Consider the following 15,148-nt stretch of genomic DNA (forward strand, 5'->3'; position numbering starts at 1 on the left):
CCCTAAAAATATCCACAGCAGATAATACAAAAATTCCACCATCTAACTAAAGACATGGAATGTATATCTGCATCTCCTGAGAATCCAACTTGACTGAAAAAGTCCAAACACAGTCTAAGCTGGACAAGAAAAAACAATGAATAGTACTGAATTGTAAAGCACACAGCATGTGTACTGCAGAAACAAAACCCAGACACTTATCTTTGCTGATCTGGCAGCATGGCAGGAAGAACCAGACAGAGATGTAAAACCTCCAAGAACAATGGACAACTGGCAAGGGCTAATGAATCCTGCACATCTAAATACCCAGTGAGAGCTGCAATCAGCAAGGACACCTGCTCAGGATTGCAATCCAGGGACTGCTGTATTACCACCAACAACCACCGGAGGGAACCCAAGAGCAGAATTCACAACATGGACCATAGAGGACTGGAGTAAGGTAATCTTCTCTGATGAGTCTTTTTTTCAGCGTTTTGCACCCACTGTGAAATTTGGTGGAGGATCGGTGATAATCTGGAGATGCTTCAGCATGGCTGGAATTGGGCAGGTTAAACAAAATCTGTCACCTACTTTTTCGCATATAAGCTGTGGCCACCGCCATCAGGGGCTTATCTACACCATTCCGTAATGCTGTAGATAAGCCCCTGATGTAACCTGAAAGATAAAAAAACAAGTTAGATAATACTCACCCAGGGGCGGTCTGGTCCGATGGGCGTCGTGGTCCGGCGCCTCCCATCCTCATGCGATGACGTCCTCTTCCTTGCTTCCCGTCGCGGCTCCTACGCAGGCGTACTTTATCTGCCCTGTTGAGGGCAGCACAAAGTACTGCAGTGCGCAGGGGCCTCTCTGACCTTTCCCGGCGCCTGCGCACTGCATTACTTTGCTCTGCCCAGATAAAATACGCCTGCGTAGGAGCCGCGACAGGAAGCAAGGAAGAGGACGTCATCGCATGAAGATGGGAGGCGCTGGATCCGGACCCGCGACGCCCATCGGCCGGACCGCCCCCCCAGGTGAATATAACTTGTTTTTCTTATCTTTCAGGTTACATCGGGGGCATTACAGAATGCTGTAGATAAGCCTCTGATGACGGTGGCCACAGCTTATATACGAAAAAGTAGGTGACAGATTCCCTTTAATCTTTGCGAAGGATGTATGAATCAAGCCATATACAAGGTTATCCTGGAAAAACAGTTGATTCCTTCTGCTCAGGCAACGTTCCCCAACTCTGAGGACTGTTTTTTACGGCAGGACAATCCACCATGCCACACAGCTAGGTCATCAAGGTGTGGATGAAGGACCACCACATCAAATCCCTGTCATGGGCAGCCCAATCTCCAGACCTGAACCCCATTGAAAACCTCTGGAACGTAATCAAGAGGCATATGGATAGTCACAAGCCATCAAACAAAGAAGAAGTGCTTAAATTTTTGTACCAGGAGCGGCATAAGGTCATCCAAAAGCATTCTGAAAGACTGGTGGAAAGCATGCCAAGACGCATGAAAGCTGTGATTAAAAATCATGGTTATTCCACAAAATATTGATTTCTGAACTCTTCCCGAGTTAAAACATTAGTATTGTTGTTTCTAAATTATTATGAACTTGTTTTTTTGCATTATTTGAGGTCTGCCAGCAATGCATTTTTTTGTTAATTTGACTATTTCTCATTTTCAGAAAATAAATACAAAATGTATTGCTTGGAAATTCGGAGACATGTCAGTAGTTTACAGAATAAAACAATAATTTACATTTTACTCAAAAATATATCTATAAAGAGAAACCTCAGACAAACTGAACATTTTGCAGTGGTCTCTTAATTTTTGCCAGAGCTGTATGGTTTAAATTGTTGTAAGGTCAAATGTGACAAGAATACTTCTACACTGTATCCACAATAATCCATGGAATTAGAACAAAACACGATTTGCTCCATCAAACTTTAGTGAAAAATAAAAATAAACTTAATGTATCATACAAGGCCTGACCATTCAATCAATTTTATAGGGTAATGAATGTGAGCAGAGCTGCAGAGGTGAACATTGCATCAGCGATTGTTGGGGGAAGTAGGATATGATCACAATTTATAACATACTGCTGGTATATGTCAAAATTTTTTTCAGGCATTACTCTTTTAGCAATATTTCAATAGCTCACATAAATCAGTGTTAAGCATACATACCCTGACTTCTCTGGGGGCAAACTCCCTGATGTTAAAACTCGTTCAAATAATACTCTAGTGTTGTTGTCCTCTGTAAGTGCAAATTAAAAGAGAAATTAAATGCCAGGTGTTTATATAAAGTAATTCTATAATATGATAATGGACATGTCCACACACAGGGTTGGAGCGGACTGCCTTTGTGCTTATTCACGTATAGTAGTGAATAAAAAAAAAAAAAAAAAACATTTTTAAGGGTGTACTTTTTGTGGTATTTCAGCCCTTTGGTTACAAAACACAGGCTAAGACTGGGATCAGACAAACGTACTGAAACTTGGGCAGCCATGTCCGCAAACTGCAATGTGGCTGGCTCAGTGAGCAAGAAACCATGTAAGAAGAGCCTGCTATTTACATGCACCAGTCAGGTCCATAAATCAGATCAAATCGTTAATACTGCAATTGTTTTTCCATGCAGATCGTTGGTCTGGGGCTCATTAGATACAATGGGTCCATGTCACACACGGACAGCACACATAATATGCTCATCTGAGTGAGCAGTAAAGATGAAGAGAAAAGGTCGGAGCACAGCCACACCGTGAGTCACATCAGCATTTCTCCATTATCTCAGTGTGAATTGTTTTCTACATAAACGTTTTCCATATCGTATGTTATCTAGAGAACTTACCATTGAGGTGAGATAAATAATCAATATAAGCAAGAACATATTCTGGAAAGTCTCCATACTTTTTCAAACCCAATTCAAAAATTTTGAAGGCAACTGATGTGTCCTAGAAGAAAACAGAAGTTAAAAATGAGAGAATGTAAGTGCAGTGCCCCAGGGTCCTAGTTGTTGCAGTAATGTCATTTTCCTCTAGGGGAGAGTGATATTACGTTTGGGGGCAAAGAAGGACAACTGAATCCAGGCATCACAAACATGCAACACATTTTGCACTCCAGGCCACCAGGGGGAGCTCTGCTCCTATTTATTAGGGCACTCTTCACACTTAGGTAAAACTGGTTGCCTGGGGAAGAAGTTAGTTAGTTGCTGGCTAAGCTTCGCTCAGGTAGTTGGTCCCTGACAGGGGTGGGATCCTGTCAGAGATCGGGACAGAAGGACATGGAGCTGTGCATGCCCTGAGTGCGGCAGCTTCTAGAAAGAGACACTGAAGGAGAACTGTATTGTAGAGAGGGTGAAGAAGTCGTAGCAAAGGAGTGGATATCAGAGGAGTTCTGCCCTACACAGGCTGCCTCCTTCTGAGGTGCAGGATCCCGGTAGCCGGAACACCAAGGGAGCAACGATCCTTTATGCCTTGCTCCAGAGACCAGCAGGACAGCTAATTTCACGTTACCTTCCCGCCCTATACCCAGGAGGCAAGGTGGCACCCCTTAGAGGCTGGGGCATGATAGAGTCCCTGTAAAACGCCTCAAGCCACCGGTCATACGGTTTGTCCTATCCATCTGGCGGACAGAGAGAGAGAGACATAACATCTACAACATCTGTGAGGACCTTATGAGAAGCTTAGCAGTAAGGGACTACAACACCGCAGCGCTAGGGGAAGGCTACTGATTTCTACCTGGACAAGGGGACTCTGGATTTGCCTCCAAACCGACCGGACCCTGCCTGCCCTGTGTTCTGGTGCTCTGGACTGTGGATGCTGAAGCCTTCAGTAAAGGTAAAGAGACTGCAACCTTGTGTCCTCATTCTTCACTGCGCCTCTCACCATCCACCATCTACACATTGGGAAGCCCTGGGGACATACTTCACCTGTGGGAAGGTATACATCTAGCTGCCAAAACATCACCCCAGCGGACCCCTTAAAGCAGCGTCGGTCACCCTGACCGAATACCACAGGTGGCGTCACGAACATTTCCCCTTTAAAGAACTTTTACTTTTACACGAACGTCCCAAGGGCCACGGACCGGGTCAGCCACCGTGACATCTCCCTGTGAACCGAAGGACCCGGTATCGAGTACCCCGCTGTCCTGACGCCCCGTCCAATTTTGGTGGCCTGGTAAAGAAATTTGCCTCTTGGAAGTGTATACACTGTATATATTTACACACACATATATACATACAGTGTAACATTTGTATGTATATCATAATAAGGGTTAAATCTAGTGATGAGCGATCATGGAGGTTCATCACACAGAACAAATGATCAGCCATGTGGAAACCCAACATGGCAATCCTTCTTCCTTCCAAATCTGTTACTGGAGAAGAGTGGGGAACCCTTGCACATATTAGATGGACTTTTGTGCCCTTGGATATTGGCGAATTTGTCTTCCATTCATATAATGATCTGTTCAACCCTCACCTTACTACAATAATACTCCATTAAGGCCGCTGTGACGTATACATGGTGACGAGTTCGAACATCTTCTCTGGCTTTTTTAAAAATCATTCTTCCAGCTTTTATGCCTTCTGCCCTTCTAGCAAACTTCATGTATTGGATATAAACCTGGAGGATTAATAGACCACAATCAGACAGTATTTTTTACTATGGACTCCATGTTGGAGAAGGCAATTTTTTTTTCTCTAGGAAGATGGCACCGAGGGCGCCTGCGCAGTAGGCGCCATTTTTAACCTCTTAGTGACGGAGCCAATTTGCAGCTTAATGACCAGGCCAATTTTTACAATTCTGACCTCTGTCACTTTATGAGGTTATAACTCTGGAACGCTTTAACGGATCCTACTGATTCTGAGAATGTTTTCTCGTGACATATTGGACTTCATGTTAGCAGTAAAATTTCTTGGATATTACTTGTGTTTATTTATGAAAATAATGGAAACATGGTGAAAATGTTTAAAATTTTGCAATTTTCAAACTTTGAATTTTTATGCCCTTAAATCAGAGAGATATGTCACACAAAATAGTTAATACACTGTGTGCAGAATTATTAGGCAAGTTGTATTTTACAGGATTATTTTTATTATTGATCAACAACTATGTTCTCAATCAACCCAAAAGACTCATAAATGTCAAAGCTTAATATTTTTGGAAGTTGGAGAGTTTTTTTTTTTAGATTTGGCTATCTTAGGAGGATATCTGTTTGTGCAGGTAACTATTACTGTGCAGAATTATTAGGCAACTTAATAAAAACCAAATATATTCCCATCTCACTTGCTTATTTTCACCAGGTAAACCAATATAACTGCACAAAATTTAGAAATAAACATTTCTGACATGCAAAAACAAAACAACAAAAAAATTAGTGACCAATATAGCCACCTTTCTTTATGATGACACTCAACAGCCTTCCATCCATAGATTCTTCAGTTGTTTGATCTGTTTACGATCAACATACATTCGTGCAGCAGCCACCACAGCCTCCCAAGACACTGTTCCAAGAGGTGTACTGTTTTCCCTCCCTGTAGAGCTCACATTTTATGAGGGACCACAAGTTCTCTGTGGGGTTCAGATCAGGTGAACAAGGGGGCCACGTCATTATTTTTTCTTCGTTGAGACCTGTACTGGCCAGCCACGCTGTGGAGTAGTTGGAGGCATGTGATGGAGCATTGTCCTGCATGAAAATCATGTTTTTCTTGAACGGTACCAACTTCTTCCTGTACCACTGCTTGAAGAAGTTGTCTTTCAGAAACTGGCAGTAGGTCTGGGAGTTGAGCTTCACTCCACCCTCAACCCAAAAAGGTCCCACCAGTTCATATTTGATGATACCAGCCCATGCCAGTACCCCACCTCTGTTGAGGAGAGCCATAAGATAAAATACTTAATTAACCTCAAGACAAAAGAAATTGAGAGAAGTGACCCATAACGTGTATTGTTTAACTTTACATAAGCTTTCTTAGATCAAAGTGAGACACTAAAGATGGCTGCCATTTCCTGTATCAGCACACCATGTGCTGATATCCAAGATGACGCCCACCCTGATGACCTCGTGGATCCTCCCACAGTGACGCCCACCTTGATGACCTCATGGACCAACCCACCCTAATGACCTCATGGATCCACCCACAGACTTGCTCTATGCCCAATCCACTAACCAATGGAATACATCCGATCACTCCCAATTCAGAGCTAACCGAGCCCCCCTTACAGGGGTTATATAAACCTGTGTTCTGACTAAATAAAGCTTTTTGGAGCGGAGCCATAGATTGATCAAGGAGAGTTTACATCTGACTGTGTGTTGTCATATGTTTATTTCTTTGGTGCGCACCTGATCAATATCCATTAAGCCAGGAGTAGGCAACTAGAGAGTGAACATTTATTAATTGTTCAACCTAACACCTCCACCATGCTGGCGTCTGAGTCGGAGTGGAGCTCTCTGCCCTTTACTGATCCAGCCTCTGGCCCATCCATCTGGCCCATCAAGAGTCACTCTCATTTCATCAGTCCATAAAACCTTTGAAAAGCCAGTCTTAAGATATTTCTTGGCCAAGTCTTGACGTTTTATCTTATGTATGGCATCTTGGCAGCTTCACGCTTGATTTTCCTCAATTCATGGGCAGTTATTTTGCGCCTTTTTTTGCCCAACACGATTCTTGCAACCGTGTTGGCTATTTGCCATGAAACACTTGATTGTTCGGTGATCACGCTTCAAAAGTTTGGCAATTTCAAGACTACTGCATCCCTCTGCAAGACATCTCACAATTTTGGACTTTTCAGAGCCCATCAAATCTCTCTTCTGACCCATTTTGCCAAAAGGAAAGGAAGTTGCCTAATAATTAAGCACCCCTTATATAGGGTTTTGATGTCATTAGACAACACCCCTCCTCATTACAGAGATGCACATCACCTGATTTACTTAATTGGTAGTTGGCTCTCAAGCCTGAACAGCTTGGAGTAGGACAACATGTATAAAAAGTATCATGTGATCAAAATACAACTTGCCTAATAATTCTGCACACAGTGTAAATAACATTTCCCACATGTCTACTTTACATCAGCACAATTTTGGAAACACATTTTTTTTGTTAGGAAATTATAAGGGTTAAAAGTTGACCAGCGATTTCACATTTTTGCAACAAAATTTACAAAACAATTTTTTAGGGACCACCTCACATTTTAAAGTCACTTTGAGGGGTGTACATGACAGAAAATACCCAAAAGTAACACCATTCTATAAACTACACCCCTCAAGGTGCTCAAAACCTCATTCAAGAAGTTTATTAACCCTTTACGTGCTTCACAGGAACTGAAGCAATGTGGAAGGAAAAAATTAAAATGTAACTTTTTTTTTACAAACATTTTACTTCAGAACCAATTTTTTTTTTATTTTCACAAGTGTAAAAAGGGGAAATGAACCACAAAATTTGTTGTGCAATTTCTTCTGAATACGTCGATACCCCACATGTGGGGGTAAACCACTGTTTGGGCACATGGCAGGGCTCGGAAGGGAAGGAGCGCCGTTTGACTTTTTCAATGTAGAATTGGCTAGAATTGAGATCGGATGCCATGTCGCATTTGGAGAGCCCCTGATGTGGCTAAACAATGGAAACCCCCCACAAGTGACACCATTTTTGAAACTAGACCTCTTAAGGAACTTATCTAGATGTGTGGTGAGCATGTTGAACCCCCAAGTTCTTCACAGAAGTTTATAATGTAGAGCCGTGAAAATAAAAAAATATATTTTTTCCACAAAAATGATCTTTTCGCCCCAACATTTTTATTTTTACAAGGGTAACAGGAGTAATTAGACAACCAAAGATGTTGGGCAATTTGTCCTTAGTATGCCGATACCCCATATGTGGGGGTAAACCACTGTTTGGGCGCATGGCAGAGCTCGGAAGGGAAGGAGCGCCGTTTGACTTTTTCAATGTAGAATTGGCTGGAATCGAAATCGGACGCCATGTCGCGTTTGGAAAGCCCCTGATGTGCATAAACAGTGGAAACCCCCCCACATGTGACACCATTTTGGAAATTAGACACCTTATGGAACTTATCTAGATGTGTGGTGAGCACGTTGAACCCCCAAGTGCTTCACAGAAGTTTATAACGTAGAGCCGTGAAAATAAAAAGATAATTTTTTTCCTCAAAAATGATTTTTTAGCCATCAATTTTTTATTTTCCCAAGGGTAACAGCAGAAATTGTACCCCAAAAGTTGTTGTCCAGATTGTCCTGAGTACATCGATACCCCATATGTGGGGGGGACACTACTGTTTGGGCACACGTCAGGACTCGGAAGGGAAGAAGTGACGTTTTGGAATGCAGACTTTGATGGAATGGTCTGCGGGCGTCATGTTACGTTTGCAGAGCCCTTGATGTGCCTAAACAGTAGAAACCCCCCACAAGTGACCCCCATTTTGGAAACTAGTAACCCCCAATGAGCTTAACTGGATGTGTGGTGAGCACTTTTTTTTTTTTAAATTCGTTTATTTCCAAACACAAATAAAGTATAGCATACATATTGTCCTTGTCATTAATCTGCATGGTTACATTAACAAAGGATGGTAAGGACAGCACATACATATGCCAATCATTTCACAGAGGAAAAACATATGTGTATAATTATAAAACAGTCAAACATAAAGTTATTAACATAGATTCCTTAAACTACAACCAAACCAAGCCTCTGAAACTATTAAGCCGCCGTTTAACAATAGCAGAATAGTATTTCCCCCTTCCGCTGCGCAGCACCTGCAGAACAAAGGTCAGATAAACCATGTCTTTGTCTATCAGTCATGTCACAGGGTGAGGTGAGAGGTGTTCCATCTATCCCAGATTTTGTTGAACTTGCCCGGGCAACCCCTGTTCTGATAAAGAGTGCGCTCATAGGGGACAACTGCATTCACCAACTCGATCCAGGACCTAATGGAGGGGGGTGAACTCCCCATCCATCGTAGTGCTAACAACTTCCGTGCCAAAAACAGAGTCTCACGTAGAAAGATCCCCACATAATGGTCCCAAGTCTCCTCGTCCCATATTCCAAACAGGCAGACCAAAGGCTCCACAGGAACCGGAATTGATAGTATAGAAGTCAATAGTGACGTCACCTCCCTCCAGTAGTGAAGAACAATGGGACACTGCCATATCAGATGTACAAAGTCAGCGTCTGGTGAGTGGCAACGCAAACAGTCGGACGTCGAGTATCGACCCATCCGAAAGAGTCTCAGTGGGGTCAAATATGACTGGTGGAGTATATATAGCGGAGTCATCCTATTATTGACCGATGGGGAGACCCTGAGGGGGGAGTCCAAAATATCCTCCCACTCTTCGTTCTGCATGTCAGTAATAAGCCCCTCCCATTTACCCCTCACCGAGCCCACAACAGAGTCCGTTCCCGCCGATAGCAGATATGTGTATAGGGATGAGATAAGGCCCTGAGGTCCCTGTGACTTAAGGATACCCATTAAGGGTAAAGATGAAATGTTACAATTTGTTCCCACATTTCTGACAAATGACTGAATAGCAGATCGGAGTTGCAGGTATCGGAAGAATTGAGATCGTGGAAGATCATGTTTAGTTTGTAGCTGTTCAAAGGATCTAAAGACCCCCTGATCATATAAATCTCCCATTGACAAGACTCTGTGGGAAACCCAAAAATTTGCAGACGGGTGGTTCACCAGTGTAGGGAAATAACCATTATCCCATAGAGGCATCTCAGCCACAATGCCCCTAAACCCAATGACCCTTTTAATTTTCTTCCAAGTAGATCGTGCCAATCGTATCATGGGCAACAATCGGGGGGGGGCATTAATTTTTCCTGACTCTAGAAGGCCCAATGGACATTTAGCACCAGCAGAACCAACCAGGTGGTTTTCAGAATTAGGGAGATGGTTATGAGGCAGCCACTTACAGAGTGCCTTGGCCTGCCCCACCAGATAATATAAAAAGAAATCTGGCAATGCCGCTCCTCCCCCCTGTTTAGGTCTTTGCAGAGTTGTCAGTTTAACCCCTTCATGACCCAGCCTATTTTGGCCTTAATGACCTTGCCGTTTTTTGCAATTCTGGCCAGTGTCCCTTTATGAGGTAATAACTCAGGAACGCTTCAACGGATCCTAGCGATTCTGAGATTGTTTTTTTGTGACATATTGGGCTTCATGTTAGTGGTAAATTTAGGTCGATAATTTCTGAGTTTATTTGTGAAAAAAACGGAAATTTGGCGAAAATTTTGAAAATTTTGCAATTTTCACATTTTGAATTTTTATTCTGTTAAACCAGAGAGTTATGTGACACAAAATAGTTAATAAATAACGTTTCCCACATGTCTACTTTACATCAGCACAATTTTGGAAACAAATTTTTTTTTTGCTAGGAAGTTATAAGGGTTAATATTTGACCGGTGATTTCTCATTTTTACAACAAAATTTACAAAACCATTTTTTTTAGGGACCACCTCACATTTGAAGTCATTTTGAGGGTTCTATATGGCTGAAAATACCCAAAAGTGACACCATTCTAAAAACTGCACCCCTCAAGGTGCTCAAAACCACATTCAAGAAGTTTATTAACCCTTCAGGTGTTTCACAGCAACAGAAGCAACATGGAAGTAAAAAATGAACATTTAACTTTTTAGTCACAAAAATGATCTTTTAGCAACAATTTTTTTATTTTCCCAAGGGTAAAAGGAGAAACTGGACCACGGACGTTGTTGTCCAATTTGTCCTGAGTACGCTGATACCTCATATGTGGGGGTAAACCACTGTTTGGGCGCACGGCAGGGCTCGGAAGGGAAGGAGCGCCATTTGACTTTTTGAATGAAAAATTATCTCCATCGTTAGCGGACACCATGTCGCGTTTGGAAAGCCCCTGTGTGCCTAAACATTGGAGCTCCTCCACAAGTGACCCCATTTTGGAAACTAGACCCCCCAAGGAACTTATCTAGAGGCATAGTGAGCACTTTAAACCCTCAGGTGCTTCACAAATTGATCCGCAAAAATGAAAAAGTACTTTTTTTTCACACAAAATTTCTTTTAGCCTCAATTCTTTCATTTTCACATGGGCAACAGGATAAAATGGATCCTAAAATTTGTTGGGCAATTTCTCCTGAGTACGCCGATGCCTCATATGTGGGGGTAAACCACTGTTTGGGTGCACGGCAAGGCTCGGAAGGGAAGGAGCGCCATTTGACTTTTTGAATGGAAAATTAGCTCCAATCGTTAGCGGACACCATGTCGCGTTTGGAGAGCCCCTGTGTGCCTAAACATTGGAGCTCCCCCACAAGTGACCCCATTTTGGAAATTAGACCTCCCAAGGAACTAATCTAGATGTGTGGTGAGCACTTTGAACCTCCAAGTACTTCACAGAAGTTTATACCGCAGAGCCGTGAAAATAAAAAATAATTTTTCTTTCCTCAAAAATGATTTTTAGCACAGAATTTTTTATTTTCCCAAAGGTAACAGGAGAAATTGGACCCCAAATGTTGTTGTCCAGTTTGTCCTGAGTACGATGATACCCCATATGTGGGGGTAAACCACTGTTTGGGCGCACGGCAGGGCTCGGAAGGGAAGGCACGCCATTTGGCTTTTTGAATGGAAGATTAGCTCCAATCATTAGCGGACACCATGTCGCGTTTGGAGAGCCCCTGTGTGCCTAAACATTGGAGCTCCCCCACAAGTGACCCCATTTTGGAAACTAGACCTCCCAAGGAACTAATCTAGATGTGTGGTGAGCACTTTGAACCCCCAAGTGCTTCACAGAAGTTTATAACGCAGAGCCATGAAAATAAAAAATAATTTTTCTTTTCTCAAAAATGATTTTTTAGCCCACAATTTGTTATTTTCCCAAGGGTAACAGGAGAAATTGGACCACAAAAGTTGTTGTCCAGTTTCTCCTGAGTACGCCAATACCCAATATGTGGGGGTAAACCACTGTTTGGGCACAAGTCAGGGCTCGGAAGGGAGGTAGTGACGTTTTGAAATGCAGGCTTTGATGGAGTGGTCTGCGTGCGTCACATTCCATTTGCAGAGCCCCTGATGTGCCTAAACAGTAGAAACCCCCCACAAGTGACCCCATTTTGGAAACTAGACCCCCCAAGAAACTTATCTAGATATGTGGTGAGCACTTTGAACCCCCAAGTGCTTCACAGAAGTTTACAGCGCAGAGCCGTGAAAATGAAAAATCATTTTTCTTTCCTTAAAAATTATGTTTTAGCAAGCAATTTTTTATTTTCACAAGGGTAACAGGAGAAATTGGACCCCAATAGTTGTTGCCCAGTTTGTCCGGAGTACACTGATACCCCATATGTGGGGGTAAACCACTGTTTGGGCACAAGTCGGGGCTCGGAAGGGAGGTAGTGACGTTTTGAAATGCAGGCTTTGATGGAGTGGTCTGCGTGCGTCACATTCCATTTGCAGAGCCCCTGATGTGCCTAAACAGTAGAAACCCCCACAAGTGACCCCATTTTAGAAACTAGACCCCCCCAAGGAACTTATCTAGATGTGTGGTGAGCACTTTGAACCCCCAAGTGCTTCACAGAAGTTTATAACGCAGAGCCGTGAAAATAAAAAATCATTTTTCATTCCTCTAAAATTATGTTTTAGCAAGCAATCTTTTATTTTCGCAACGGTAACAGGAGAAATTGGACCCCAATAATTGTTGCCCAGTTTGTCCTGAGTATGCTGGTACCCCATATGTGGGGGTAAACCACTGTTTGGGCACACGTCGGGGCTCGGAAGGGAGGGAGCACCATTTGACTTTTTGAACGCAAGATTGGCTGGAATCAATGGTGGCGCCACGTTGCTTTTGGAGACCCCTGATGTGCCTAAACAGTGGAAACCCCTCAATTCTAACTCCAACACTAACCCCAACACACCCCTAACCCTAATCCCAACCCTAACCCCAACACACCCCTAACCCTAATCCCAACTCTAGCCATAACCCTAATCACAACCCAACCCCAACACACCCCTAACCACAACCCTAACCCCAACCCTAACCCTAATCCCAACCCTAACCACAACTTTAACCCCAACACACCCCTAACCCTAACCATAACCCTAACCACAAGCCTATTCATAATCCTATTTCCAACCCTAGCCCTAATTCCAACCCTAACTCTAATTCCAACCCTAACCCTAAGGCTATGTGCCCACGTTGCGGATTCGTGTGAGATTTTTCCGCACCATTTTTGAAAAATCCGCAGGTAAAAGGCACTGCGTTTTACCTGCGGATTTACCGCGGATTTCCAGTGTTTTTTTATGCGGATTTCACCTGCGGATTCCTATTGAGGAACAGCTGTAAAACGCTGCAAAATCCGCACAAAGAATTGACATGCTGCGGAAAATACAGCGCAGCATTTCCGCGCGGTATTTTCCGCACCATGGGCACAGCGGATTTGGTTTTCCATAGGTTTACATGGTACTGTAAACCTGATGGAACACTGCTATGAATCCGCAGCGGCCAATCCGCTGCGGATCCGCAGCCAAATCCGTACCGTGTGCACATAGCCTAATTCTAACGCTAACCCTAGTTCTAACCCTAACCCTACCCCTAACCCTAGTTCTAACCCTAGTGGAAAAAAAAAATATTTTCTTTATTTTATTATTGTCCCTACCTATGGGGGTGATAAAGGGGGGGGTCATTTACTATTTTTTTATTTTGATCACTGTGATAAGTTTACCACAGTGATCAAAATGTACATGGAACGCATCTGCCGACCGGCAGATTCAGCGGGCGCACTGCGCATGCGCCCGCCATTTTGGAAGATGGCGGCGCCCAGGGAGAAGATGGACCGACTTCGGGAGGCTCGGTAAGTATGAGGGGTGGTGGGGGGGTGGATCGGAGCACAGGATGGGGGGATCGGAGGACGGGGGGAGCGGACAGGAGCACGGGGGAGCGGACAGGGGGACGGAGGGGGGTACCGGACAGAACGGAGGACTGGGGAGGAGATCGGGGGCGGTGGGGGGGCAGAACATGATTTCCAGCCATGGCCGATGCTATTGCAGCATCGGCCATGGCTGGATTGCAATATTTCACCATTTTCATAGGTGAAATATTGCAAATTGCTCTGATTGGCTGTTGCACTTTCAACAGCCAATCAGAGCGATCGTAGCCACGTGGGGGCAAAGCCACCCCCCCTGGGCTGAAGTACAGCTCCCCCTCTCCCTGCAGATCGGGTGAAATAGGAGTTAACCCTTTCACCCGATCTGCAGGGACGCGATCATTCCATGACGCCACATAGGCGTCATGGGTCGGATTGGCACCGACTTTCATGACGCCTACGTGGCGTCAAAGGTCGGGAAGGGGTTAAGTTTGGGTCTACTTTTCCCCCACACGAACGAGGCAACATAAGAATTTAAGTTGGTGAAAAAGAGTTTTGGCACAGTTACTGCGCTATGCTGAAGACTATAGTTGAATTTAGGGAGCAAAACGATTTTTATGAGATTAATACGACCCGCTACAGATAGTGGACGTTTACTCCAGGACGCAAATTTTGATTTGGCATATTCTAGCAAAGGGAGGACATTGAGTTGTAGATCTGATCCGCTACATCGGGACATATAAATACCTAAGTATTTAAATTCAGATACTACAGGTAATGGGGAAAGAGCGTTAAGATTAGATATTGGGGACTGGGACAGAGGCAGTAGGGCAGATTTATCCCAATTAATATATAGGCCTGAGAACCCACTAAATTTGTCTATGGTATCTATTACCTTTGGCAACGTTTCTTCTACCTTATTCATGAATACTATCATGTCATCAGCATATAGACCAATGGTGTCGGTACGGTCCGCTATTTTGATGCCATCAATATCGGGGGCAGAACGTAGACGTATAGCTAATGCCTCTATCGCTAGAGCAAATAGGGATGGGGAGAGTGGACACCCTTGACGGGTTCCCCTGTGCAGTGAAATTGGCTCAGACATAGAGCCATTTACAATTATGCGGGCTTTAGGTTTCACGTATAATACACCAACCCAATTAAAAAACTTTTCCCCAAAGCCATACCTCTGCAGACAAGCAGGGCCACTCGAGAGAGTCGAACGCCTTAGCCGCGTCCAGCGACGCCAGCGCCCAACTGTTATCTGGTAGTAAAGAGCTATATTGGATTACTGATTGAACCCGTCTAATATTTATAGATGTACTTTTACCAGG

At 43.7% G+C, this 15,148-nt stretch overlaps 1 protein-coding gene across 1 annotated transcript in view; it reads right to left on the reverse strand.

Annotated features, from left to right (window-relative positions):
• The window catches only part of CSTF3 (cleavage stimulation factor subunit 3), a 204,065-nt gene that overhangs the window by 14,761 nt on the left and 174,156 nt on the right, over positions 1-15,148 (reverse strand). The window contains exons 14-16 of the mRNA XM_077288107.1: positions 4,465-4,608; positions 2,835-2,937; positions 2,174-2,243 (exon numbers count right to left, since the gene is read on the reverse strand). Of these exons, the coding sequence (XP_077144222.1) occupies positions 2,174-2,243; positions 2,835-2,937; positions 4,465-4,608 (317 nt within the window). The remainder of the gene's footprint in view (positions 1-2,173; positions 2,244-2,834; positions 2,938-4,464; positions 4,609-15,148) is intronic.

Source organism: Ranitomeya variabilis, chromosome 2 (genome assembly GCF_051348905.1).
Source record: "Ranitomeya variabilis isolate aRanVar5 chromosome 2, aRanVar5.hap1, whole genome shotgun sequence".
In the NCBI taxonomy this organism is placed as follows: domain Eukaryota; kingdom Metazoa; phylum Chordata; class Amphibia; order Anura; family Dendrobatidae; genus Ranitomeya; species Ranitomeya variabilis.